The sequence below is a fragment of the Rhizoctonia solani genome, chromosome 15, assembly GCF_016906535.1.
Source record: "Rhizoctonia solani chromosome 15, complete sequence".
Lineage (NCBI taxonomy): Eukaryota > Fungi > Basidiomycota > Agaricomycetes > Cantharellales > Ceratobasidiaceae > Rhizoctonia > Rhizoctonia solani.
In genome coordinates, this window is record NC_057384.1 from 174,021 (window position 1) to 198,513 (window position 24,493).

General features: G+C 44.8%; 5 protein-coding genes and 1 non-coding gene across 6 annotated transcripts; 3 read left to right on the forward strand and 3 right to left on the reverse strand.

Moving 5' to 3' along the window:
• Window positions 1-49: 49 nt before the first annotated feature.
• Window positions 50-1,639, reverse strand: RhiXN_11893 (Retrotransposon gag protein; the record flags this gene model as incomplete). The annotated part of the gene is made up of 1 exon (XM_043331708.1): window positions 50-1,639. One exon carries the CDS (start codon window positions 1,637-1,639, stop codon window positions 50-52), a length of 1,590 nt encoding a protein of 529 aa, XP_043186469.1.
• A 2,801-nt stretch (window positions 1,640-4,440) lies between these two features.
• On the forward strand, window positions 4,441-5,496 carry RhiXN_11894 (Transposon Ty3-G Gag-Pol polyprotein; the record flags this gene model as incomplete). Its single annotated transcript, XM_043331709.1, has 2 exons — window positions 4,441-4,645; window positions 4,772-5,496. 2 exons carry the CDS (start codon window positions 4,441-4,443, stop codon window positions 5,494-5,496), a joined length of 930 nt encoding a protein of 309 aa, XP_043186470.1.
• A 4,490-nt stretch (window positions 5,497-9,986) lies between these two features.
• RhiXN_11895 (Retrotransposable element Tf2 protein) lies at window positions 9,987-13,247 on the reverse strand (the record flags this gene model as incomplete). Its single annotated transcript, XM_043331710.1, has 1 exon — window positions 9,987-13,247. The coding sequence occupies one exon, from the start codon at window positions 13,245-13,247 to the stop codon at window positions 9,987-9,989; it is 3,261 nt and encodes a 1,086-aa protein (XP_043186471.1).
• A 708-nt stretch (window positions 13,248-13,955) lies between these two features.
• On the reverse strand, window positions 13,956-15,291 carry RhiXN_11896 (Retrotransposon-derived protein PEG10; the record flags this gene model as incomplete). The annotated part of the gene is made up of 2 exons (XM_043331711.1): window positions 13,956-14,728; window positions 14,763-15,291. 2 exons carry the CDS (start codon window positions 15,289-15,291, stop codon window positions 13,956-13,958), a joined length of 1,302 nt encoding a protein of 433 aa, XP_043186472.1.
• A 5,660-nt stretch (window positions 15,292-20,951) lies between these two features.
• On the forward strand, window positions 20,952-21,032 carry RhiXN_12456. The gene has a single exon. It is a non-coding gene; the product is annotated as a tRNA-Ile (tRNA).
• Window positions 21,033-22,843: 1,811 nt separating this feature from the next.
• RhiXN_11897 (cytochrome P450 family protein) lies at window positions 22,844-24,297 on the forward strand (the record flags this gene model as incomplete). The annotated part of the gene is made up of 9 exons (XM_043331712.1): window positions 22,844-22,860; window positions 22,911-23,059; window positions 23,120-23,208; window positions 23,273-23,353; window positions 23,411-23,449; window positions 23,507-23,741; window positions 23,805-23,964; window positions 24,023-24,166; window positions 24,219-24,297. The coding sequence occupies 9 exons, from the start codon at window positions 22,844-22,846 to the stop codon at window positions 24,295-24,297; spliced, it is 993 nt and encodes a 330-aa protein (XP_043186473.1).
• Between the last annotated feature and the right edge of the window lie 196 nt (window positions 24,298-24,493).

Below are 24,493 nucleotides of genomic sequence, written 5' to 3' on the forward strand. Positions count from 1 at the left end.
TCGTTTTCATAATGCAAATCCGCAAGCATACAGCCAAGTGCCTTACTCCTTAGTCGGCCTTGGCTTTTCCTTTTCCCGATTCTTCCTCATCAGAGACAACTTCAATTCTATTTTCTTCTTTAGGCCTTTCCCAAGACCATTCAACATTAGCCACATGTCCAGACATGGGCTTAGAGGGACAGTTGCGTGCAAAATGGCCCTTTCCGCCGCACACATGGCAGGTTAGATTTGCAAAACCCCTTCCATCAAGATCCATGGGACCTGGACCCTTGCTTGTGGCTAACACCGGGACAGGGGCAACAATTGATTTAACTGGGGCGGCCGCTGCAGGGCGCTCATCTTTTTTTAGGGAGGGGAATGGGATCATGGTGTCCTTGGATTCTCCATTCCAACAAACATTTGGCATATTGCCCGAGGTTGTGCGTACAATTGAGGTAATGGCACCTTTCTTGGCGCGGCGAGTAGTGGGATCAATCATATATACATTGTCCCCTACATTTAGACGTGTACGAGTGGGAGTGGAGTTGGAAGTGGAAGTGGGGGTTGCAGAGGAAGGGGCGCAAGCAGTAGGAATAGACGGATTGGACAGGCGAGTGGATTCAATATGATTGGCAATTTCTTCCGCCTTGTCATAGACTTGTTGGGCAGTAGCACGACGCCACTGGAACATTGTTGAAAGCATGATGTCCTTGATTTCATTTTTGAGTCCATCATAGTACTTGTCACGCAGTGTCTCATTGCTATAACCAAGAGAGACTGAGTACTGTTGGAATTCACGAGTATATTCCTGGACCAAAGCCTTCTGCCGCAAGTTGTTCCATTTTTGCCAATATTTTTCATCGCAATTAGTGTCCACATAGTGCTTAGTAAACTCGGCCCAAAAAGTGTCAATGTCTTCCAAAAGAGGAACTGCTTCTCCCCTGAACACCTTCCTTTCTTTATATGGGCAAACCCAGTCTTCGGCAGCTCCCTCAAAATATGATGTAACCCACAAGATTTTTTCCTTGTGGGATTGGTTGGCCCCTTTTGCCCTTATATAAGCTTGGCAGGCAATAATGAAATTGAGGGCGTCTTCTTTCTTGCCGCTAAACTTGTTTGGCTTGGCAAATTTCAAATCAGAGTTAGAAGACGTAGGGGCAGGTGGGGGATTGATAGTGGTGGCAGTGCCAGAAGGTGGGGGTGGAATTGTGGAGCAAGAGGAGGATTGATGAAGAAGCTGATCTTGCACAGCCTGAATGGATGTTGCCGCCCCTTGGATTTGATTGGAATAAAAGATATGTTGGTTACGTGATTGTTCTCGATGTTCCTCTAACTCTGCCCTTAACAACGCAATTTGATCATGTTGCGCGTCATAAGATCCTTGTAGTTGAGAGAATTCTTTTTTTAAAATGATCATGTTTTGGGCAACCATGTTCAACAATTCACAATCAGACATATGGTCAAAGGACATGGGAGAATATACATGGGGCGGCACAGCCGCAGGAGCAGGAGTGTGAGTTTGAGAAGATGGTTCAGACCATCCTGATTGTACTTGGGGGTTGATTAAGCTAGTCCCTTCCATCACGCCCAAGCCAGGCGTTGTCGTGCAATACGGCAAAGAACTCATAGTCCCAATAGTAGTGAATTTGCCCCCTTCCATCTTGGGTAGCGTCCTGGATAGATGTGTGTAGATTGTCAAGCTCAATTTCCTTTTCTACTAATAGCCTGTCTTTTTCCTCAATAAGCCTTTCTTGCTCTTCAATGGTTAGAGCAAGGTTGCAATTATGTGCTTCAAGGTTTGCAATTAAATTCCTATGTTCTTGTGCCTCTGTTTCGTATATGGTGTTGAGGCGTTCTGCAAAGGATCGATGGCTTTTTAGAATTGCAATATTTTGAACAAGGCCGGGTTCCTCGATTTGGGCTATGTGTTCTTCGAGGTTTTCAATTCAACCCGAAAGGATATGGTTGATGTCAAGGAGAGTTTTTTTGAGGTAGAGATATCAAGTGACAATGGAGTATGGCCAAAAAATGGCAAAAAGAACAAGATCTAAAAAATCGAACACTAGAGTGCGTTCCCGATATAAATTGGTACTCAATCAGATAGATAGAAACGGATTTATAGCGCTAAATACTAACTGTTTGCTTCCTCACTAGCGTTAGACTATCCCTATACTAATATCAACAGCTGTGTACAAGCGTGATTATTAATTGGGTTTTTAGTAAGCGGAGATTTAGCTGACTAACAGCGTATGGCTAAAGGTGCGGACACCCTGATATGCGGACAATTGCTAGCAAGGGGCTATCCCGCGGTCTTACTGCTACTCGTATTCCTGTCTTTGATTATTACACAGGGGCTACAATGTGATAGCTATTCAGACGTTGGTGCTTATCCAAGCGTAGGTCTCGTTTGTTGACAAGAGTACAAGTGAAAAAGACTTGACCTAGTGTCACGACTAAGCTCGGACCTATGATACAAGTGGGCTTAAAGTCCGTGGCCCTATCACCAATGGACTATGAGACAAAGAGGGGCGACAAAGGCCCAAGGGGTATGGTATAGGTAGAGGGCAACGAGGCCTGGGTTAGGGGTTTGTAGTAAAGTGCACTTATGGCCAACTAGGGGCCTGGGCAATGGGTAAGGGTAAGCTTAGGATGAATTGACAAAGAGGTCAAGTCTTGCTGTTCTAGCGGCGACTTGACCTAGTTTATATACACGAGAGGAGCCACATCAAAAACAACATTACAAAACAGTGAGTCATTTACAATTTCACATCATATATCCAATATGTCACGTGATCTTGATGAGTCATAAATATATACCAAAAAAGGAAACTATCTCAGAAAAAAGGTAGAAAATAGTAGAAAATTATGTCATGCCAATTAAGGTCATGACATTTCTCTTGTTTGTAGCATTTATTATTCAAGATTCTATCTTGTGGCTACACACAGAAATATTCAGGGTCCCCCCTGTTGCATAGGCAAGTGCTCCGGCGCTTAATCAGCCCTTAAGCGCCAATGCACTAAATGCGCCTTTTCTCCATCACCCGGGCATCCCACACTGCCAAATTGCTTGCGCTTAGGTGCGCATGTTTGTGCGCTCCAGAACGCTGGGTCAAACTCCCAAAACGGACAACATTTGGCAGAGTTATGCCCCATTTACTGTATGTACCCAATGTAGAGGTATCCTACCTTTGGGACTGTTTACTCCAAGGATGAAACACTTAACCTTGGGACATCTAAGGACCCACACAGGTAAATACTGCTTTGGGGCAAACATTGCCTTGGGGCAAATATTAGGATTTGTTGTTTGTTTACTATGTACCAAAGTATTGGCTCCCTCAAGTGTTTCAGTTGCCACATGTACCTCCTGTACCCCCTCTTGGTATCAATCATGTATATACTTGTTTGTGCGCCTTCTCAGGGTATAAAAGGACCCTGTGAAGACGCTTCTAATGCATCCTACTTTTACTCTTATATATTGACATATACACACAAGCCTTTAACAGCTTATCTGCGCATTTACTTTAGTGATTGACTCACTGTAAATAGCATAGGAGGTTATTTGGCGCACTAAGACCATAGGCCAGTCCCAACAGACACAGGGTAACCTATTAGTGTACTTACTGCAACCCTGTGCCCCTTGACTGTCACAGTTGTTGAGTTCAACATTGAGTATAGTGCAATGGTACTGTAAGGATTGTTGTGATTGAGTGATAGTGTTTCAATCCACCATACCCCCTATATTGTAGATAGCTTTATCTACAATATCTCATAAATCCTAGATATATTTTAGGTAAACCCCATAAGTCTTAAGTCTTACTTAAGCATATATAAGTCCTATACTCATTAGGCAAATCCTATAAATCCTGTACATTAGTCAGGTAACCCTCTTACTTAAGGTACTATCCCAGAGACCTTAAGTATACATACCCTTAGTCACTTAGGCTTAAGTAACATTAGTCTAAGGTACTATACATAACCAACCACCTGCACTTCATAGTTGCTAGACTATTTGTTAGGAGTTGTTATTCCTGATAACCTAGCCTATATTGTGCATATATTCTGTGCATATATTCTGATTCTTAATACTAGTTCTCAGTTACTCCCATATACATCTTGTATATAGTAATTCTTTCTTACTCCTGTACTTACACAACTCTTAACACCTTATATATTCAACAGAGAAGGGAAGGGTAATTACATGTACAAACATAATAACAAAGATAAGGTCACATGACCAGAGATAAGAAAACATGATCACATGACTAAAGGTCATGTGATGGGATTGTGTAATAAGCGCCCAGCGCCTAAAATAGCATAATGGTGCATATATCCATAAATCTTCATGAAAATAGCGCATATATTCACTATTTCTTCGACTTAGTGGATTCTAAGGTGGTCACGCCTCTAGGGCATGACAGTGTTAGCGTAAATGCATTGATATACAAAGTAAGCAAGAACAATATGCTCACAGATGAAGAATACAAAAGGCTATTAGAGATGCTACGCAACCAGGAGAGGTTGAGGACTGCTAGAGAATACAAACCTAGCCAGACCTCCGGAGCTGGACCATCAGGAGCCTGTTGTACCCTGCCAGTAACACTGGAAGAGGTTGAGGACAAGGGCAAGCGCGTCCATATAGTTGTATCCTCAGATGAAGAGTGTGAAAGTGAGTACAAACTAGCACCAAAAGGAAAGGGAAAAAGGAAAGGTAGAATCAAGAAAAATAGACCATGTACTAGCTTAGGCATAATAATTGACAAAGTACAATGTGACCCTGATATCAGCTATACAGAACGTGTCAAGTCCCAATCACTGCAGGAGAGTCAACTGGCAGACTGTATACCTGAGGGATTCAGTAGCAGTGGATACGCGCAAGCCATGTACAGGACAGGGGCCTGGGATCAATTGTTGGCGGAAGTTTGTTGCTTGAGAAGGGTTGAACACATAGCGGCCATAGATAAACCCCAAAGTGACCTGTATAGACCAACCTATGGTTTGGAATTGCGCTCAGAGCAAAGTGAACCAAGGATTGCCAGTCAGAGAGATGGAGATAGCTGTAATAGTCAAAACTATGACCCTAGCAAAAGCGGAAGTCACAGCTGTAGGGATGAAAGACCCAACCCGGCAGGAACACCCAGTGACCCTGATGATGACCAAAGTGAATCCAGCTCAAGTAGTAGTTTGGACAGCAAGAGCAGCAATGATGAAGACAAACCTTGGGGAAACCCAAACCGTCAAATAATGAAATTGCTAGCCAACCTGAAGAAGGAGAACAAAAAGCTCAAGCAAAAGATGAAAGACCAAGCCAGGTCAGGATACAAGGCCCAGACACCAAAGACCTACAAGGGTGAAGAACCCAACATCAAAGCCTATGAGCAACTCCTATTCAAATACAACACCTGGATTTGCAAGGCCAGACTATCAAGGGATGAATCCGTAAAAGGAATATGCCAATTCCTAGACAGAAAGTGTCATAAACAGAGGAAAATAGAACTAGCTGGAATTGAACCAGCTTGACCACTAAGCCATAGAGCCCTATTATTCCTCTGCTGACAACCCATGATTACACCTGCTACCCCCCAAATTTGGGCTTGGGCCAGCATGCAACCACTTGTACTGGTCATGTGACTGTGTCCAGGACAGAAAGGCCTCTAAATGGTATATGTCCAAAATTGCCCCAAACCTGAACAGAGTGAGATATGAGATAAGGGATATATACTCACAACTTTACCAATACTGCTTCCCACCCAACTTCAAGGAGAAATTACAAAAAAAGTATGAATCACTTACGCAAGGAGAACGCATTGTGCAAGACTTCTTTGCCAATCTTGAGTTATACAGAACACAACTGAGCAATGTGACAGACTTGCAGCACGTTTGTAGAGCCTGGAATGGAGCAGCTAGGTATATAAGAGTGGAATGGGCCATCAGAGGAATACGCCCAGAAAGTACTACCATAGAAGAATTGAAAAGAGTAGCCAAAGATATTGAGAGGGCATACAAAGAAAAACAATTGATAGAGCATGATTCTGGGAAAAGAGAGAACCACAAATGCAAGCAATCTTGTAGTCCAAACCAAAAGAGAGATCACAAAGGTAACCACTCACAACAAAACAGCTCATTCAGAGACCAAAGACCAAAATTGTACCAAGGTAGTAGCCAGAAGAGTCACAGCCAGGATCAAGCAGAAAACTGGAAAAAGCACAAACAAGTCAGTAGTGATCATAGACAAGATCAGCTGCTTGCCAAGGAAGAAAAAGAAAAGCTCAAGGCTGAAGGGAAGTGCTTCCTGTGCAAACAGACGGGACACTTCACTTGCAATTGTCCAAAGTCCAGCAAAGCCACCCCATTGGGACTGAAGGTCAACTCTACTACAGTTAGAAAAGCTGAGACAAGGGTAATGGCATTGTCTGTGCTACTGCGCAAACTAGACAAACTATCAAAAGTCAGAAACAAACTTGAATTAAGATCAGTCAAAGTGGAAGTATGTGCCGCACAACCAAGTGGAAGAGAATGGGCACAAAAGGTGAACAAACAAGGATATATTGAACAGAACGCCATGCAAGTAAGGGATAATACAAGGAAGGTCCCCCAGACCATAACTGTCCAAGCAAGACTGAATGGGCAAATGGTCCAAGTACTTTTGGACTTGGGAAGTCAAGCGGATATCATATCCACAACTATAGTAGATCAGCTGAACTTACCCAAAACTGCCCTCACCAAACCACTGCAGCTTGTACTTGCTATCTCTGGGTCAAAAGGGGTAGTTAACTACACCACAAAGGGAAGGCTTCAGTACCAAGATGTTGACAAGGACAGGGAATTTGATGTTGGGAACCTAGGGAGCTACAATATTATATTGGGTACACCATGGTTATACCAACATAGCGTGTCTCTGAGTTTCAACCCAATGGGCATGTCAATAGGGTCAGCTAGACCACTCCCACTGGAAGGAGACTATGTACTTGAGGTAAATAGCCTAGCCACCAATGTTGTTGTACACCACTGTAAGGTGGGTACTTGCTAATGGGAGCGGGTGCTTACAGCTGTACTACTACAGATAAGGCTTATGTAATCTACTATCTAGGCTATACTATTGCTGCATAAGGCAACCTACTACTAACTACTAACAATGGGGACCTTAGGCCTGGGAGGTGTGGTAGGTAATGTGAAGGGGTGAGTGTCAGAGCCAACAACTACCAAGAGGTAAAGCCCAACAAGCTATTGCCTAATATAGGACTTATCAGCAAGTGGGATCTAACAATGCTCTAAGGCAATTGCCAGATGAGGGGTTGGACAAGACCAATTGAGTAAGAGTGCACTGTGCTATTAAGATAGCAGGGCTAAAACCAAGGCAGGGACTATTACACTCAAGGTGCACCTGATTGTATGCCAAGGGTAGGTAGTGTTGGAAGGGATAAGAGGTTGAGTTCTGAGGCTTAAGGCTCTCAGAACCCTCCTTATATATTCAACAAGCAAGGGGAATAGTATATACAGTGACAAACACAATAACAAAGATAAGGTCACATGACCAGAGATAAGAAAACAAGATCACATGACTAAAGGTCATGTGATGAGATTACATAATAAGCGCTCAGCGCCTAAATAGCATAAAGATGCATATATCCATAAATCTTCATGAAAATAGCGCATATATTCACTATTTCTTCGACTTAGTGGATTCTAAGGTGGTCACGCCTCTAGGGCATGACAGTGAGTGGCTTCTGTGGACTTCTAGGGGCCGGCTACTTAGCTGGCTGGATACCTGCTCTAGTGAATAAGAGACAAGGTAAAATTGACCTGGGGTCTCCAAGCAATTTTCCTGCTGTTTATATAGACAAGTGAAAGGTATATACATGGTCAATGCACATGAGAAAGGAAGAGTCTATATGAAAAAGAAGTGTGCTGCAGGCTGCGCAGAAGCGTGGATTTCTCCTAAGCGCCCTTGGCACAACATCTTGGCGCAGCATCTCTGCATAATAAGCGCCAAGATCATGTGATTGAAAAGCAATAGATATCAAGTTCGGAAAAAATACTAAAAATATCAGAAAGATTAGGCAAATCCAGTGGTATAGGTAAGGAGGTTATAACAAATGTGTTTGAGTCCCAACTTGAGGAACTTTGTGTAATTCTGAGGAAGGAGGCCAAAATACTATGCCTGGAGTCAGTTGCAAGCACACTGCTCCCACTGTTCCAAGCTATCAACCATACCATACCTTTGAAGGATGAGACAAGGGTCTACAAGTTCAGACCATTGAGATGTCCCAAGAAACTGAAACCCCTGTTTGAACAAAAAGCTTGTGAATACCTAGACTCAGGCAGGTGGCAATTGGCCACTGGCAGTAATGCCATACCAATGCTATTCCTACCAAAAAAGAAGCTAGATGGCAAAATAGCACTGAGGATGGTATTAGACAAGAGAGAACAGAATGATAACACGGTGAAATTAGCATTGCCATTACTGCTGCAAGACAAAATCTTGCTGACAGTAAGGACATGTACAAGCAGATCTGCATGGAAGAGAAAGATGTACATAAAATGTTGTTCCACACACCGTTAGGTACTATGATCAGTAAGGTGATGCAACAAGGCAATTGCAATGCTGGCACCATGTACCAGCAATTGATGAACCATTTGTTCTCAGCACACATAGGTGTATTCATGTATGTCTACCTTGACAATATAATAATATTCTCCAATACTATCAAAGAACATGTTGAACATATACAAGTGATACTAAAAATACTAGGTAAAGAAAAGTTTTACCTTAGCCCAAAGAAAATGCAGTTCTTCACTAAGGAAATTAACCTACTCAGACATGTCATTGATAGCAAGGGGATCAAAATGGACCCCCACAAGGTAGATAGTATAGAGAAATGGAAGACACTGGTGACAAAAGAACAAGTAGCAAGTTACATAGGAGCACTCAGATATCTTGCACCAAACTGCAAAGGGATCCAAAAGCCAATGGCAATATTGTCTAAGTGCACCAGTGGTACTAGCCAATTCATTTGGGAAGGGACACAAGAAAGAGCGTTCAAAGAAACAAAGCAGATGGTTGCAAAGCATAGGAATACACACCAAAAAGCCTTAGATTACAGCAAAGGGGCACCAATGGTATTCCTAATAACTGATGCAAGCCTTACCAGTGCAAGCAGAGTATTAAGCCAAGGCGTTGACTGGAAACAAGTGGGAGTAATCACCTTTTGGTCCAGAAAGTTTGACCCAGCACAACAAAACTACCCAGTACACAACCATGAAGCGTTGGCTATGATGCTGTCACTCAAGAAATTCAAACCAATGTTACAAGGCATCCATTTCTGTATACTAACTGACCATTGGGCACTGGAACACCTGACAAGCCAAAAGAACCTGAATCAGCAGCAAATGAGATGGATCAACCTCATGAGCCAATTTGTTACAAACTCCCAACTGTTCTAGATGTCTGTAAGGGGCGTCAAGGCAGCGGGCGCTTGTGGCCGTATGTGACAAAGTAAGACCGCGTAAGGCGGTGGGACTGCTACCTACAACAACTAACTATCTAAGCGCAACAACCAAGGCCTTAAGGGCAATGGCAAGCTATGTAGCTACAATGAGAAGGTCACTTAAGGCAACAAGTACAGGTGGTAGTATCTGAGTAGTTACTGGCCTAAGGCCTTGTACAGTAGGGGGATGCAACAAGAGGTAATTGACCTGGGTGTTACCATGGTTGGTTGGCCTCTTTATATATTACAAGGATGAACTAATTACAAATACATGATATGCAATACTGTATCAAATAAGAACCCTGCTCTGCAGTTGGTCTTACTCATGTGTACGTGTCACTGACGTGTCATGATGACATCATAGGTGGAGGTGGCTACATGTGCTGAATAAGTGCGGATGGGGATGTGGCTTGGCGCTTAGTGTATGATGTAAGTGCCAAGGTCACATGATTGAAAATGTTGTCCATTCAACTTTGTTTAAATTCAAGAAAATTGGAATAAATTCCGTGGTATCAATTGTGTCTACAACACTGCCCCCCCTCTAAGGGCCTTGGCAGCGTCAAGGGCCTTCTTTCTCATTTCTTCTTTGTACCTCCTCAAAATTTTTCCTGCATTTTTGAGGTTTTCTTGAGGCTCCCATGTATTTTCCTCTGGTCTGTAGCCCTTCCATTTGACTCTGAAGAACCATTTCCCATCTCTTTCCTCCATGTCTGTTATTCCTTCTACCTCATATTCCTCTTCCCTGTCCACGGTGATTGGTGGAGGGCAGTTTTCAAAGGCGCATTTGTCATCCCTTTTGACTTTTGACAGGAGCCCTACATAGAAGACATTGTGGATACGCATGGTTGGGGGAAGTTCAAGCCGGTACGTGTGGTTGGAGATTCTTTTGATAACCTTGAACAGTCCTAAGCATTGTTCTGTTAACTTGGGACTTAGGGTTTTGAGGTTAACGTTCTTGGCGTCAAGCCATACTTCTTCTCCTATCTCAAATACTGTTGGGCTTCCCTCTTCCCCGGCTATCATCTTTGCCTTTGATTGCCAAAGTGCTGCCTCCACTTCCCTCCACTGAGCTTCCATAGCTTGGGCTAGTTTGTTGGCTTCAGGGATGTCTGTTGGTACATTTGATGGGGTTAAGGAAGGTTCCCATCCATATAGGGCTTTGAACAGAGTTTTCCCAGTGCTGCTATGTACGGCGTTGTTGTAGGCAAATTCTGCCATGGGGAGCCATTTGGTCCAGTCCTGTTGGTTGATGCTAGAGTAAGCCCTGAGAAAATGTTCAATGGAGGGGTTTACTTGTTCTGTTTGCTCATTGCTTTGTGGGTGGTATGCTGAGGAGAAGTGAGGGTCTATTCCCAGCCGTTTGTACAGGGCCCTTAGGAATTTGTTGTTGAATACCCTGCCTCTATCCAATACAGTTTTTTCCGGCATACCATGGCGTTTCCAGACATTTTCCAGGAATAGCTCAGCCAGTTCAGGAGCTTTTAGCTTTTTTGAACACTTGATGAAAATACTGTACTTAGTGAAGCTGTTGACAACAACCAGAATGGAATCATGGCTCCCATCCTTTGGTAGGTCTACTATCATATGATAGGAGACATGTTGCCAGGGTCTGGATGGTAACTCCAAGGGTTGCAGAGGGATGGAGACGTATTTTGGCTTTTGGATACGTTGGCACGTTTTGCAGGAGTCAACGTGCCAATATGTGTCAGCACAGATTCTGGGCCAGTAGTAATTCCTCAACACTAGTTCTAATGTTTGTTGTCTTCCCGGGTGGCCAGCCAAGGGGCTATTGTGGAAGATTCTTAGTAGCTCCGTCTGTAAGTTTCCAACATCAGGGACTACAATCCGGCCTTGGTAGAAGAGTAGACCCGCTTCCATTTGGTAATCCTTGAATGCTCTTTTGATAGAGGGTGGTGCCTTTGACTTGTTTTGGAGAAATTGTAGGATTTCTTCCAGCAATTTGTCTTGATCCAGGGATACCTCAATTTGGCATTGGAGTTCTCTTTCAGGGGTGACAAGAGCTACGTTGGCAAACACCAGATCTGGGAGCATTGTTTGGTTGGCAGGGGGAATATCAGCGTGGTCCAAACGGCATGAGAGAGCATCTGGCTTCCCTGATTGCTTTCCAGGGTGGTAAACAATTTGGAAGTTGTACCTGGCTAGTAGGAGATGCCATTGTGCGTGGCAACAGTTGAAGGTTCTAGACTCTTTCCAGTACTCCAAATTCCAATGATCTGTGAAGACTGTGATTGGGTGGGCTGTTCCTTCTAGAAAGATGCGCCAGTATTCAAAGGAGCAGATGATTGCAAGTAGTTCCTTATCATGCATATCATAATTTTGCTCTGCTCCCTTGAACAATTCTGATAGGAACCCTAGTGGGTGTAACCAGCCATCTTCCTGACGTTGGCTGAGTATGGACCCTAATGCGGCACCGGATGCATTGGTCTCCAGGAAGTAAGGTTTGGAGGGATTGGCATGACATAGCACAGGTGCATTGGTAATGGCTTTTTTTAGCCCTTGGAAAGCTTCCTGCTCCTTAGTGCCCCAGGTCCATGGTGTATCCTTCTTGACCAGGTTATGTAGTGGCCTGGCCATGTGACTGAAGTTGGCAACAAACCGGCAAAGGAAATTGGCAAATCCCAAGAAGGATTGGACTTCTTTGACCTTAGTGGGTGTAGGCCATTCCTGGACAGCTTGGATCTTGAGCTTATCCAGGCTAAAACCCTTATCTGATACAATGATCCCCAAGTATTCCACGGATGTGATGTGGAATGTACATTTGGATGCTTTACAAAACAATTGATTTTCCATTAGCTGTTGCAGGACTTCATGAACATGTTGGGTGTGCGTTGCGTCATCCTTAGAGTAAATTAGGATGTCATCCAGATAGATGATGACGCATACATCCAATAGATCCTTGAATAGCTTGTTCATGAAGTGTTGGAAAGCAGCAGGGGCGTTTGTTAGGCCAAAGGTCATAACCAGGGATTCATAGAGACCATACTTGGTGCAAAAAGCAGTCTGCCATTTGTCACCTTCCTTAACTTGGACATTGTTGTAACCCCATCTTAGGTCTAGTTTAGAGAAGATTTTGGCGCCACAGAGTTGGGCCATTAAATCATCTGGATGGGGTAGTGGGTAAACATTCTTCTTGGTCCGGTTGTTAAGGCAACAGTAATCAACAACCAATTGATGGGAGCCATCCTTTTTTGGTACAAACATCACAGGGGAGCTAATGGAGGACTTGCTGGGGCGTATCTTTCCAGCCTTCAATTCTTCCCTGAGCCAATCCTTTAGTGTAGCAGATTCAGCGTTGGTCATGCTATACAGGGGGGAATTGAGTGGTCCTTCCTCCATGAGTTCAATTCCAATGTTGTAATGCCGGTGTGGGGGAAGCTTGCTGAATTCTTCCTCCCCAAATACCTTAGCATACTGATGGTATTTTGGGGGTACTCCTTCAAGGGGGTTTTTGTTGGCTTCCTCCTCTTTGGCAATAGCCACGTGTTCCAGGGGTGCATGGGGAAAGGAGAGGGTGCGTAGGTTCCAGTTGATCTCCAGATTGTGGGCATCTAACCATTTCAATCCTAAGATGGCAGCGTGAGACCCTGTATTGCAGATTAGAAAGGTCTTGGTCATTTGTTTGCCATCAAAGGAGAAGGTAAGATTAGCCTTCTTCCAGATTTTGCCAGCCTGGGGGCTCAACCCATTGAGCATAGTGACAGTTTGGGGAGTGGGAAGATCTATGAGTGGGAGGCAGAGTGATTCCGCGGTGCAAGGGTGCATGAAGGATGAGGTAGCGCCTGAATCAGTCAGGACTTCTAGGTGTTCCGCTTGTTTCTCTGGTGTGATTGAAATTGTGAAAAGTGGTGAGATTCTATTCTGTCATGACCCAAGAGGCATGAACACAGATACCCTAATATTCTATTATCTTTTTATCTAAATTTTACGAATTATATGGACCAGGGGATGTTCCCAACATGACCACAGGCCATGAAGGACTCCCCTGGCAGAGCAATCAACATGGAATGTGAATGGTCCCTTTGTTTAGCCTGTTAGCTTTGTCCTCTGGTTACTTAGTTACCATATGTCCTTAGTTGCATTGTTCTATTGTTCTCTTAGTTACCCATACCTTTGTAGTATGTCTTCCATTGTTCTCCTTTGTACTTTACAGTTCCCTTGTTCTGTATGATGTATATAATGAAGGGAGAGTTCTGGCATTCAGACCAGAACTTGACCTCCTGTCAATCTACTGACTACCCTCCCCACTCTCCTGCTCTACTCTAAGGGGTCTTGTGCCATATTTGGCAAGTAATCTCTCTATCTAAAGTGTTGGTTGCAGTCTTCTGCTTATCCCCAAAGCCAGCACTGCCTCTTTAGGCATTTATCCCATTCTTCATTAGTCAGACTCTGACATATTCAAGCTACAAGATATATTACAGATTTCTACACAACCAGAGTCCTTGGGGTCCTTGCGCACGGCAGCAGGTACCCTTAGTCTTTTCCCAATTTGGGTCCAGACTCTTTGCCAATCTTGGCGGTTTCCTTGGCTTTCCCCTTTTCCTCAACAGGGGTAGCCTTCCAGCCCGTGCAGCATTCTGCAAACTTGTGGCCCATCTTGCTGCACTTGATGCAGGCGCCTGCGGCGTGGCGGCGGTTCCTCTCTTCTTCCAACACAAAGTTGGGGTTGTTGGAGAGTTTTTTTGATCTGGTAGTTGGCTGACTGGTACTTGTCCCCCTTGCAGGGTTGGATCCTTTGCTAGGCTTATTATCCCTTGGCAGGTGGCTAGCACGCTCTTTGCAAAGAGCATTGTTGATGACAAGTGCTGCGTTTTGCAGCTCAAGGAGGGTACAAGGGCAGTGCTTGCAGGTTGCAATTTGTTGACTGACCTCCCAATGGAGGCCCCAGGCAAACTGGCCCCTAAGGGCTGCATTGTTCCAGTCCAGTTCCATAGCCAGGGTCCTGAACTTTGTAATATAATCTGCGCATGTGCCGGATTGGGTGAGAGTAGTGATCTTCCGTTCAGCAGCCCTAGTAGCATCAGGGTTGCCAAATGCTGCCAAAAACTCCAATTTAAAACCCTCAACTGTTTGTATGATGGCTTGGTGTGAGCCTAGTTGATCTAGGTGAGGGTGGGCCCAGGCTCCAGCAGAATCCTTCATATTCATCAGGAGGAAGGATAGAACCTCCTGATTGGTTGGGAACATCCGCAAGTTGAGACAAGTCCAGGCCAGCATACAAGTTAGCCACTGTTTGGCCTTGCTCCCTATTTTGCTGGTATAGGCATCAGGGTGGTCTACTTTTACGGGAGCAGGGGTAGTGGGCTGCTGGAGCCAGTGGAGGAGGGGCTTGGGTCTCAATGGGGGATTGGAGACGCAGAGATGGAGGGGGAGATGGGACTTGCAGGGGTGCGGCTCTTCTTGGGGTTGGCTGGGCAAAGGCAGGGAGACCTTGGGGCTGTCCTGTCCAGAAGGGGACCCCACTAGCCAATCCAATAGGCTTGGCTTTTGGTAAGGGGCATGGCGTTTCCTCCACAGCTTTGGGTTGGGGGCCCTCAGGTGTGCAGGGTCCTTGGAGCTGGAGGCTTCTAAGCCCATCCTTGACAACATTGACAGTTTGGGAAATATTCTCAATGTTGGTCCTTGTTTCAACCCCTGCTTCCTTGATTTTGGTAATATCCTGTTCAAGTTGTTTGATGTGGCCAAGGAGGCCAAGGAGGAGGTGCGTGACACGCTTGAGGGATACTTTGCCAAGCTCAAGGGAGGTGGCTGACAGAAGTTGGGGTTCCATGTATCCCTGATCAAAGGGGGATTGGGCTTGAGAGGACATCCTGGAGCGGGTTGCCATGGAGTGTGGGGGGTAGGAGCGGCCAGCGTGGGTAGAGGCCCGTGAAGAAGAGCGCATGGGAGTTTGGGAAAGAATGGTGGAAGATGGGGGGGAAGAACTAGTAGTGCCTTTGTCAGGACTTATGAGCGCTTTATTGCATTATACGCTAAGAACCTGCGTCAAACAACCTAGCGTTGAACAGTAAGTGTATCTAATCACTGCCATGGTTGGGCGTGATTTAGTACCTAGTCTCTGCAAGCAGGTGTATCTGCTGTCTGGTTCCGCTAGCAAAAGGTGCAGCAACCGTATGGTATGCGGACAATAGGAGTAGTCTGCCTTATAGCAATTTGCTACTACGTGGGGGTGGGGGACTTTTGATTATTCTGTCCCACAAGGTAGCCCCAATCATGTGATTTTGCTTGTGCTAGTACAGGTACTCTTCTTGTTTGTTGGTTCTTAGTGGTGGATACAAAACAGTTTGCAACCAACGTAAGGTTGATTACCTAGTGTTCTAGATGTCCATAAGGGGTGTTGAGGCAGCAGGCGCTTGTGGCCGTATGTGACAAAGTAAGACTGTGTAAGGCAGTGGGACTGCTACCTACAACAACTAACTATCTAAGCGCAACAACCAAGGCCTTAAGGGCAATGGCAAGCTATGTAGCTACAATGAGAAGGTCACTTAAGGCAACAAGTACAGGTGGTAGTATCTGAGTAGTTACTGGCCTAAGGCCTTGTACAGTAGGGGGATGCAACAAGAGGTAATTGACCTGGGTGTTACCATGGTTGGTTGGCCTCTTTATATATTACAAGGATGAACTAATTACAAATACATGATATGCAATACTGTATCAAATAAGAACCCTGCTCTGCAGTTGGTCTTACTCATGTGTACGTGTCACTGACGTGTCATGATGACATCATAGGTGGAGGTGGCTACATGTGCTGAATAAGTGCGGATGGGGACGTGGCTTGGCGCTTAGTGTATGATGTAAGCGCCAAGGTCACATGATTGAAAATGTTGTCCATTCAACTTTGTTTAAATTCAAGAAAATTGGAATAAATTCTGTGGTATCAATTGTGTCTACAACACCAACATATACCATTGGAATTGCCTCTTTTTTCTATTTTTTTACTATTTTTTGTGGACCTGATATCTGTTGTTTTTTTATCACATGATCTTGGCACTTATCATGCCAAGATGTCATGCCAAGATGCTGTGCCAAGGGCGCTTAGGAGAAATCCATGCTTCTGCGCAGCCTGCAGCATGCTTCCTTTTCTCACATGTAGTCTTCTATTCACACACACACAGACCACATGTCATGTATTTAGCCACTTTGTCTATATACACAGCAGGGAAATTGCTTGGAGACACCAAGTTGATTTTACCTTGTCTCATATTCATTGAGGAGGCATCCAGCCAGCTAAGTAGCAGGCCCCCCAGTTGCATCACTGACACAAACCCCCTTACCTAACTCACCACACCTCCAGGCCTAAGGCCCCCTTGTCAACAGTAGATAGTAGTAGAGCGCCTTAAGTGTCACAACCCACTCCATTCTTTCCATGAGTCCTGACCTTGTCAAGCCTCCAACACACTCATGTTGCACACCAACATGACCGCAAGCACGCATATACTCGCACATATGCACTCAGAACCTCCGAGTTCCCACATGTAAGAGACCTATGGTTGGCATGGCTGGACTTAGTGATATTCTCTAAGTCCAGGTCACATGACCTCCCCCCCTCCAGTCCTTTATCAAATACTATACTAAACTACTACAGATTTGAGGTGGGGGGGGGATGACATAATCTCTTCTATAATAATATATTATTCAGACCTTGCCTGCGGGCATTAACATTGGCCCGCGGCTAGGGGGGCAGGGGGAGTGCAACGTCCCCCAGCAACTTATATTATTAATATATCACTGTGCATCATATATACTATATATATCTTTGACAGTGGATATATATGGTAATAACCCCTCCAGATATGGGTTATGACATTAAGCGCTAGTAGATAGATTAGTATAGCCTTAGCTAGTAGTTTGCAGTGTTTAGTACAGCCTTAAGCGCCCATCCCACTGGCAAGTACCCACCTTACAGTGGTGTACAACACAATTTGACTTCAGAATAGTGTATATAGAAGGTACAGAAAATGTATTGGCAGATGCACTATCAAGAATGTACAGTGCAGAAAAGCCAGGGGTTGAACAAGCAAGGAGTGAATACGCAGTAGAGGAATGGAGTGAAAGTGAAGCAGGACTGAAGGGTGGGAGCCCAACAAATGAGGGACTCACCCAACCACTACTAGTTGGGGTGGCAGCTGCAGTGGCAGCAACAAGCAGAACCAACTTGGCTATGGTCTGCCAAAACCCAACGCATGCTAGGAACACACCAAAACTCTACAACCCAGTAATACCAGGCCATGAGGGAGACAAGTCAACTAGAAAGAAAGGCATTAGTACAACAAGGAGGGTAGACAAAACACAAAGAAACAAAAGTAATGACACAGCAGCAAATGCTGCACCAGAGGGCAAGTCAGGCCCCAAAAGCAATTTTGAGACCCAAATACCAGAAATTGTGAAATCAGTCAACAAAATCAACATACTAACAGCCATTTGCAAGGGCTATGCAAAAGACAAACAGTTTGGACCCATTACAGAAAACATAGAATTGCAGCATAACTACCAAGTACAAAACAGACTACTGTACATGAAAGATAACAACAAAATGATACTATGCATACCTGAATGTGTAATGGGCAAATATGATGTTAGGCCACTGCTAATTGCACAAGCTCACTCAGTACTAGCACACCAAGGGTATCAAAAGACGTATGCATATATGTAAGAGTCAGTATGGTGGAAAAATATGGCAAAGGAAGTGGAACAATTCTGATGGGTGTCATGGGTAGCTCATAGATGAGGGAGAAACTCACCAGACACTTAAGTCTTAGTGTATAGTGCTGACTCTTGGGATCAGAATTCCTTGCCATCAATTGTATAACTAAATACCAGCTGTGGGTAAGATGTAAACCAAATCAAGCCCACTAGATGCACTAGATTGTTTGACTTTGGTTAGAGTGACTCTTTGTAGCTTCCTTCTATCCTTCACTTGTTTTACAAGAAGTATCAGATTAAAGGTATATGAATGGTGTCAATCTCCCAAACCCACTCAATTTTTGACTGCTCATGATGTTTTTGTGTGCTACTGTCCTAGACGTCTATAAGGATGTCAAGGAGGGGGGGGCGCTTGCGGCCGGGTGTATCTAAGTGGGAAACCGCATAAGGCGGCGGCAAGCTATCCTACAACGACAACCAGCTATACTACGGTGGCCAAGGCCGTAAGGGCAATGTCCAGCTATGTAACTACAACAAGGAGGCCGCTTAAGGCGGTGTGTACTGAGTGACTAAGTAGGTTACTGGGCTTAAGGCCCTTGTACAGTGGTGGGATGCAACAAGAGGTAATCAACCTGGGTGTTACCATGGTTGGTTGGCCTCCTTATATATTCTACAGTGAGACTAATTACAAATACATAATAACCAATATCTAATCCAATAAGAATCCCGCTCCGCAGTTGGCCTTACTCATGCATACGTGTCACTGACGTGTCATAATGACATCATCTGGTGGAGGTGGCTACGTGTGCCAAGGTAAGCGCGGATGGGGACGTGGCTTGGCGCTTAGCGTATGATATAAGCGCCGAAGTCACGTGATCGAAAATGTTGTCCATTAGGCTTCGTTTAAATTCGAGAAAATGGGAATAAATTCCCTGGTATTGATTGTGTTTACGACAGCTACTTCTTCTTTCAAACACACTTGCTTATTTTGGAAGTCAATCCAAGTTGGTGGTAAGATTTGTGAGCTGAAGCACTGGAGGCAAGCAGGTGGGCAGGTAATTGGGGGTTACATCAAGTGACACTTTGAGGTGCAGTGGCACAAATCCATGGTCATGTGTAGCTTATGTTTTGGGAACTCAAAACAACCAATGAATGCAGTGTATGCAGGGATCAGGACAAAAACAGGCATGCACAGGTTGTGTGAGTTCAGTAGCACCTTGCATTTTAAGCTCTAACTAACAAGAATACACTCTAAATTCACTGTTGGATTCACCTAAGCTGTGCTGATCTATAGTTCAACTCTCCAGCCCACACTGATGATGATGGGAGAGCATGTACCCACAAGTACAATTTCCATCCCTATGCAGAAATTAATTTGGAAGTTTTGACAGGTATTAGTGGCAAGATAAGCTATATATTGAAATGGGTATGTACTGCAACAATGCAATTCTTCTAAATGTTGGGTCTGTGGTTGCTCCAGAAGTATGAAGTGAGCTTATTCAAGTTCTCTATCCTGCTTTGACGTGGTCACACTTGGAGCACAACTAGGGAAGAGATGATTTAATTGACTAAGTTTTGTGCATCTTTATAGATAGGGAACTTGAGGCTTCCTTACATTACCAACTGGGCCAAGTTCTCCATGACATGGACTTAGCTTCAGAGAGCTTGGGGGATTTCTGTAGAAGTCCCGGAAACTCTTTCCCAAGTTATCTGGGCTGGTCCAGCCCCGCTAGCACTATTGGACGTTTTTGCGTCTCCGCAGGCTTCGTCGCAAAATAGCGATTTAGCCGGAGCATATAGCGAGTCACGTGACTACTGCTTCTTGCCGTGTCAACCTGTGTCCAACCCCCTCCACCGTCTGGCGTCGTACACACCAAGTACCGCGACACGCCTTTGCGTGTTATTCTTATCCAACCCACCATACAGTAAGATCACGATAGCTGGCTTGGGCCTGTTGAACCGGATAAGAATCAAACGGTTTATTTGTAAATCAATGCAGTCAATGAAGCAAAACTGAGCTCGAGATAAAGACCCCCCGACAGACAAAGAGAGGGATGATGAAAACTGCTTGATTGACTGCGGTCAATGTTCTATTCTTTTATACTAAGTACAAGAGATATCTTCAAGGACTTTTGCTCCTCGTAGTACATGTGAGAAAAGGAGATACGGAAGATACGGAAGAACAAGCGTATGAATATGTATGGGGATGTTCCGACTTAGGTGCATGTGAGGTAATGTATGCGGGGTATGTCCGCATGATCGTAATTATGGCGCGACTATGCGTCACGTTCAACAGGGCCGCCCACTAAGCCGTGGTCGGGCGCCTCCGGTGCACCCTTGCTGCTTCGCAACAGCGCAGGTTCCCCAAGCTTTACCGGTCTGGGTCTTGTGGCCGACGCGGACGAGCTAGCAGAAGATAACTACAGATAATTACTCTAATTTGATCACTGCAAGGAGCCGAGAAGCAAAATCTGATTTGGTTGAGTATGAAACATAAATATCATCTCCTACGATCAACTTGAGAGAACTACTAATTTAGCTTTGACCTTGGAGATGATAGGCGGCTATGATTGGCTATGAACCACTTCGTACCAATTGACATGTGCTTTCAACAAGCTGCTAGTAGCAATGATCAGTTCTAGGGGTTTGACATGCAACAGTTAACGTTGTTATCACCACCCATAGTTTCAAGTATGTGTCTGCAGAACTATCTACCCTCGCATCAAATAATCCAACATATTTTGGAAGAGTATGAATTTCTCGAGAGTAAGCCTTATAATTAATCTTCATAGCTTTGAGATGAGGCATTAAAATGTGCGATTTCATGGTTGGCTAGCTCAGTTGGTTAGAGCGTCGAGCTAATATTGTGTCACTCGAAGGTCGTGGGTTCGACCCCCCCGCTGACCATATGTTTTATTCGGCATGGGTCATATAACCCTGAAGAATATCGTATAGTTGAAACATTATCTTGCTTGTTGACGCTCATCGACGCTATCCTATAACTCAGTCATCCGGAAGTACGCATACTTCGTACCAGTGACGCACGTACCAGGTGCTAACATTACTGGGGCCTCGCAATGCAGCCGCATATACTTATAGCCGTCTTTTTTGGTCAATCCGTCTGGCGGTTTAAACTTTAACCCCCCCCGCCTTCTAATCATCAAGTTTATATGAAGTAGTACGGCGGTGATGCCGTTACTCACAGGCAGTTGACCTACCGTTTCCTTCGAATTTCTTATCACCACTCTGCATTGACTTGTTTATTGACTTTGGCACTTGGATTACTTCCCCAGCTCCTGGAAGTGGGTGTACCTAATCGTAGACGCTGGATCTTGAGCCATATATACATATATAGTCACGCTCCTGGGCTGCGAGTAATGAGAAAGGGGGAAGGTTGTCCCTATCATTCCGTACATGCCCAAAATTTGATTCTAGCCTGAAGGACCACCTTCGACTTCTGCTCTACACAGTATAATGTCATTCTGCGTATCGATCTCTTCGCGTGTCCAGAAAGAGTTTGCCGAGATAAATGTTGCCATGTGATTGATGATGCAGATCTAGACCACACGGTTCCTCTACATATTTCAGCGTCCGAGTTAGCTGCCTACGTATACGAAAGAGTGCTATTTGCTTCTAGGTTTGCTTTCTCTTAAAAATCCAAACATCGAATGATGTTATTGCAATATATTAATAGAACTCGACTGAACATCGTTTTATAATTACCCGATGCTATGTCAAAACCGCGCTTGCAGTTTCGTGCCATCAGCCGGTGGCAAAGGCTTAAATTTATCTCCGATCAGCCCTTCGCGAGGCAAGGCATATTTAGTCCCGAAGTAACAAATGCGGATTCGGGTAAATATCAGAGTCTAGAACCCTACGTCGGATTTTGGAGGTCATCGTGTCATCTCTTCCATACCTGTTGCTACAATGTACTTCGTTGAGCGGATCCATGGAGTAAAATGGAATTGCCTTGCGCTATCCATTGCATCTCTCGTTCCCCCACGTGAGCTGGAGAGAACAGCCAACTTATGAAGCGTCAGGTCACCTAGCTGCATCTTCTCTCCACCAGTAGCTATGTTGCTCATAACTCAAGACTATATCATCGCGGGTGCCACTAGCTTGGCACTGGTGATACTCTACTTCAGGCACTCAAAGACTCGACATTCTAATTCTAGTCTCCCATTGCCACCCGGCCCACCGCGTTGGCCACTTATTGGTAGCCTCCTATCTCTGCCACCCAGCTCGGAGCCAAATTGGGTGTGGTTCTCTCGATGGGGCAAAAATATGGCTAGCGATGTCATTTATTTTCAGGTACTGGGTGCTAATACGGTGGTTTTGAACTCGAGGGAAGCAGCTTCAGCGCTGCTCGATCACAGGTCCAATATTTACAGCGATAGGCCACATATGGTAATGGCAAATGAGCTGTAAGTCTTCTGGAGTGCCATGCCCAAGCTCACTCATAGCTTATAATTCGAACAAACCCAGGGTAGGCTGGGATAGAATGCTTGGAATGGCCAACTACTCCGGAGGTGCAAAAGTGATGCGGAGATACCTGCAGGGCAGTGTAAATAACAGAACCATGTCGGTACGTTAAACAGTCAATACTCAACGAATCGGCTGCCTCATCCGAATACATCGGTCGTCAGGATTGGCATCCACAACAAGAACAAGAAGCGCTTAGATTCCTACAAAAACTATTACACTCCCCCGAAAAACTCATGTCTCACATCAGACAGTAAGGACTAGCCAAGCTATCTTTGTGTTGATCACTGATCATCGAAATAGTGCTGCAGGTGCGACAGTTGCTCGTCTGACTTATGGTTATACCCCCAAAGAAGAGGGGGACGAATATATTAGTATTGCCGAGAGAGCCATGGACAATTTTGCCCTGGCAACAACTCCTGGGTTATTTATTGTGGATATTTTTCCACTACGTATGCATTATTTCCTCATTTCTTCGTTGCGAGTTATTGATGTATCAGTTTGATTGCTAGTGAAATACATCCCATGGGCTCCTTTCAAACGAACCGCCTCTGAATGGCGTAGTGAGCTTTCGGAGCTCATCGATACCCCGATGACGTTTGTACGCGATCAAATGGTATCATCTGTTCTAAGTATGATCCATCAGTCACTGAATGCTGTTAAAGAGCCGGGGCCTTGCCGAGCCGTCGTTTGCTTCCAAGTGGCTAGGAGAACTTCGTTATGAAAGTCAAAAAGCGCACATCCCAGTCAGTAACTCGTGATATTTCTTCCTCGTCGTGCTCAATTTTCGAATCCCGATACAGGTGGCTGCAGCATCGTTGTATGCAGGGGGTGCTGACACAGTAAGATTATTTGTCACTTCAAAAGCGCAAATTTCATCGTGATAATCGATGATGCAGACTGTATCGGCTATTTCAACTTTTTTTGTAGCCATGCTTCATTATTCTGAAGTACAAAAGCTTGCCCAGAAGGAGATCGACGCTGTCATCGGCAGGGACCGACTACCTACGTTGGCTGATCGGGACCTCTTGCCTTACGTAGAAGCATTATATAAAGAAGTCTTACGATGGCAGCCGCTTGGACCAATAGGTATACCTCATAGACTCGGGTCAGACATTGATGATGAATATAAAGGTAAGATATATATATGGGGGCAAAACTGTTGAGCCTAATTTTGGCGTTTGCGGCGCCGACCAGGTATGCGTATTCCGGCTAACGCAATGGTTATTGCAAATATTTGGAACATGGTCCGAGATCCGGCAGTCTATCACGACCCAGAGACTTTTAACCCCTCTCGCTATTTGGGGCCGGAGTCGGAATCTAACCCAGAGGACGTCGTATTTGGATTCGGTAGGCGGTAAGTAAAACCACTGTATCCCAAGCTGGAAAGTCGGCACAAATGCATTTCTTTACAGTCGCTGTCCTGGGATCAATGTGGCCAGGTCATCGGTTTGGTTTTCCATTGCACTCACATTGGCCGCCTATGATGTGACGCCATCGATTGGAGACGATGGGAACCCGATTTTACCTGCACTGGAATACTCGAATGCGACTATCAGGTATGCAAAGGCTAATCTAGTAGCGAATATATAATCGAATTGAATATAACAGGCATCCGAAGCCGTTCCAGTGCACCATCACTCCGCGATCGGAGACGTTGAAGACAATAATTGAGACTATGTCACTATGATGGATTTAATATATAGCATGGGTCATACACGTTTAAACGTTATTCTGGAAGTTGTATTTTGAATTAAACGCAACAATACACAAGTCCATCATTGTCTTCAGGGAGTAATTCTGTGGTGCAGCGAAAATTCACTCTAAGGCGGTTTTGTGGGTGAAACGCTGTGTTAATGACTGGAGCTGGAACGGTTGGCTGCAGT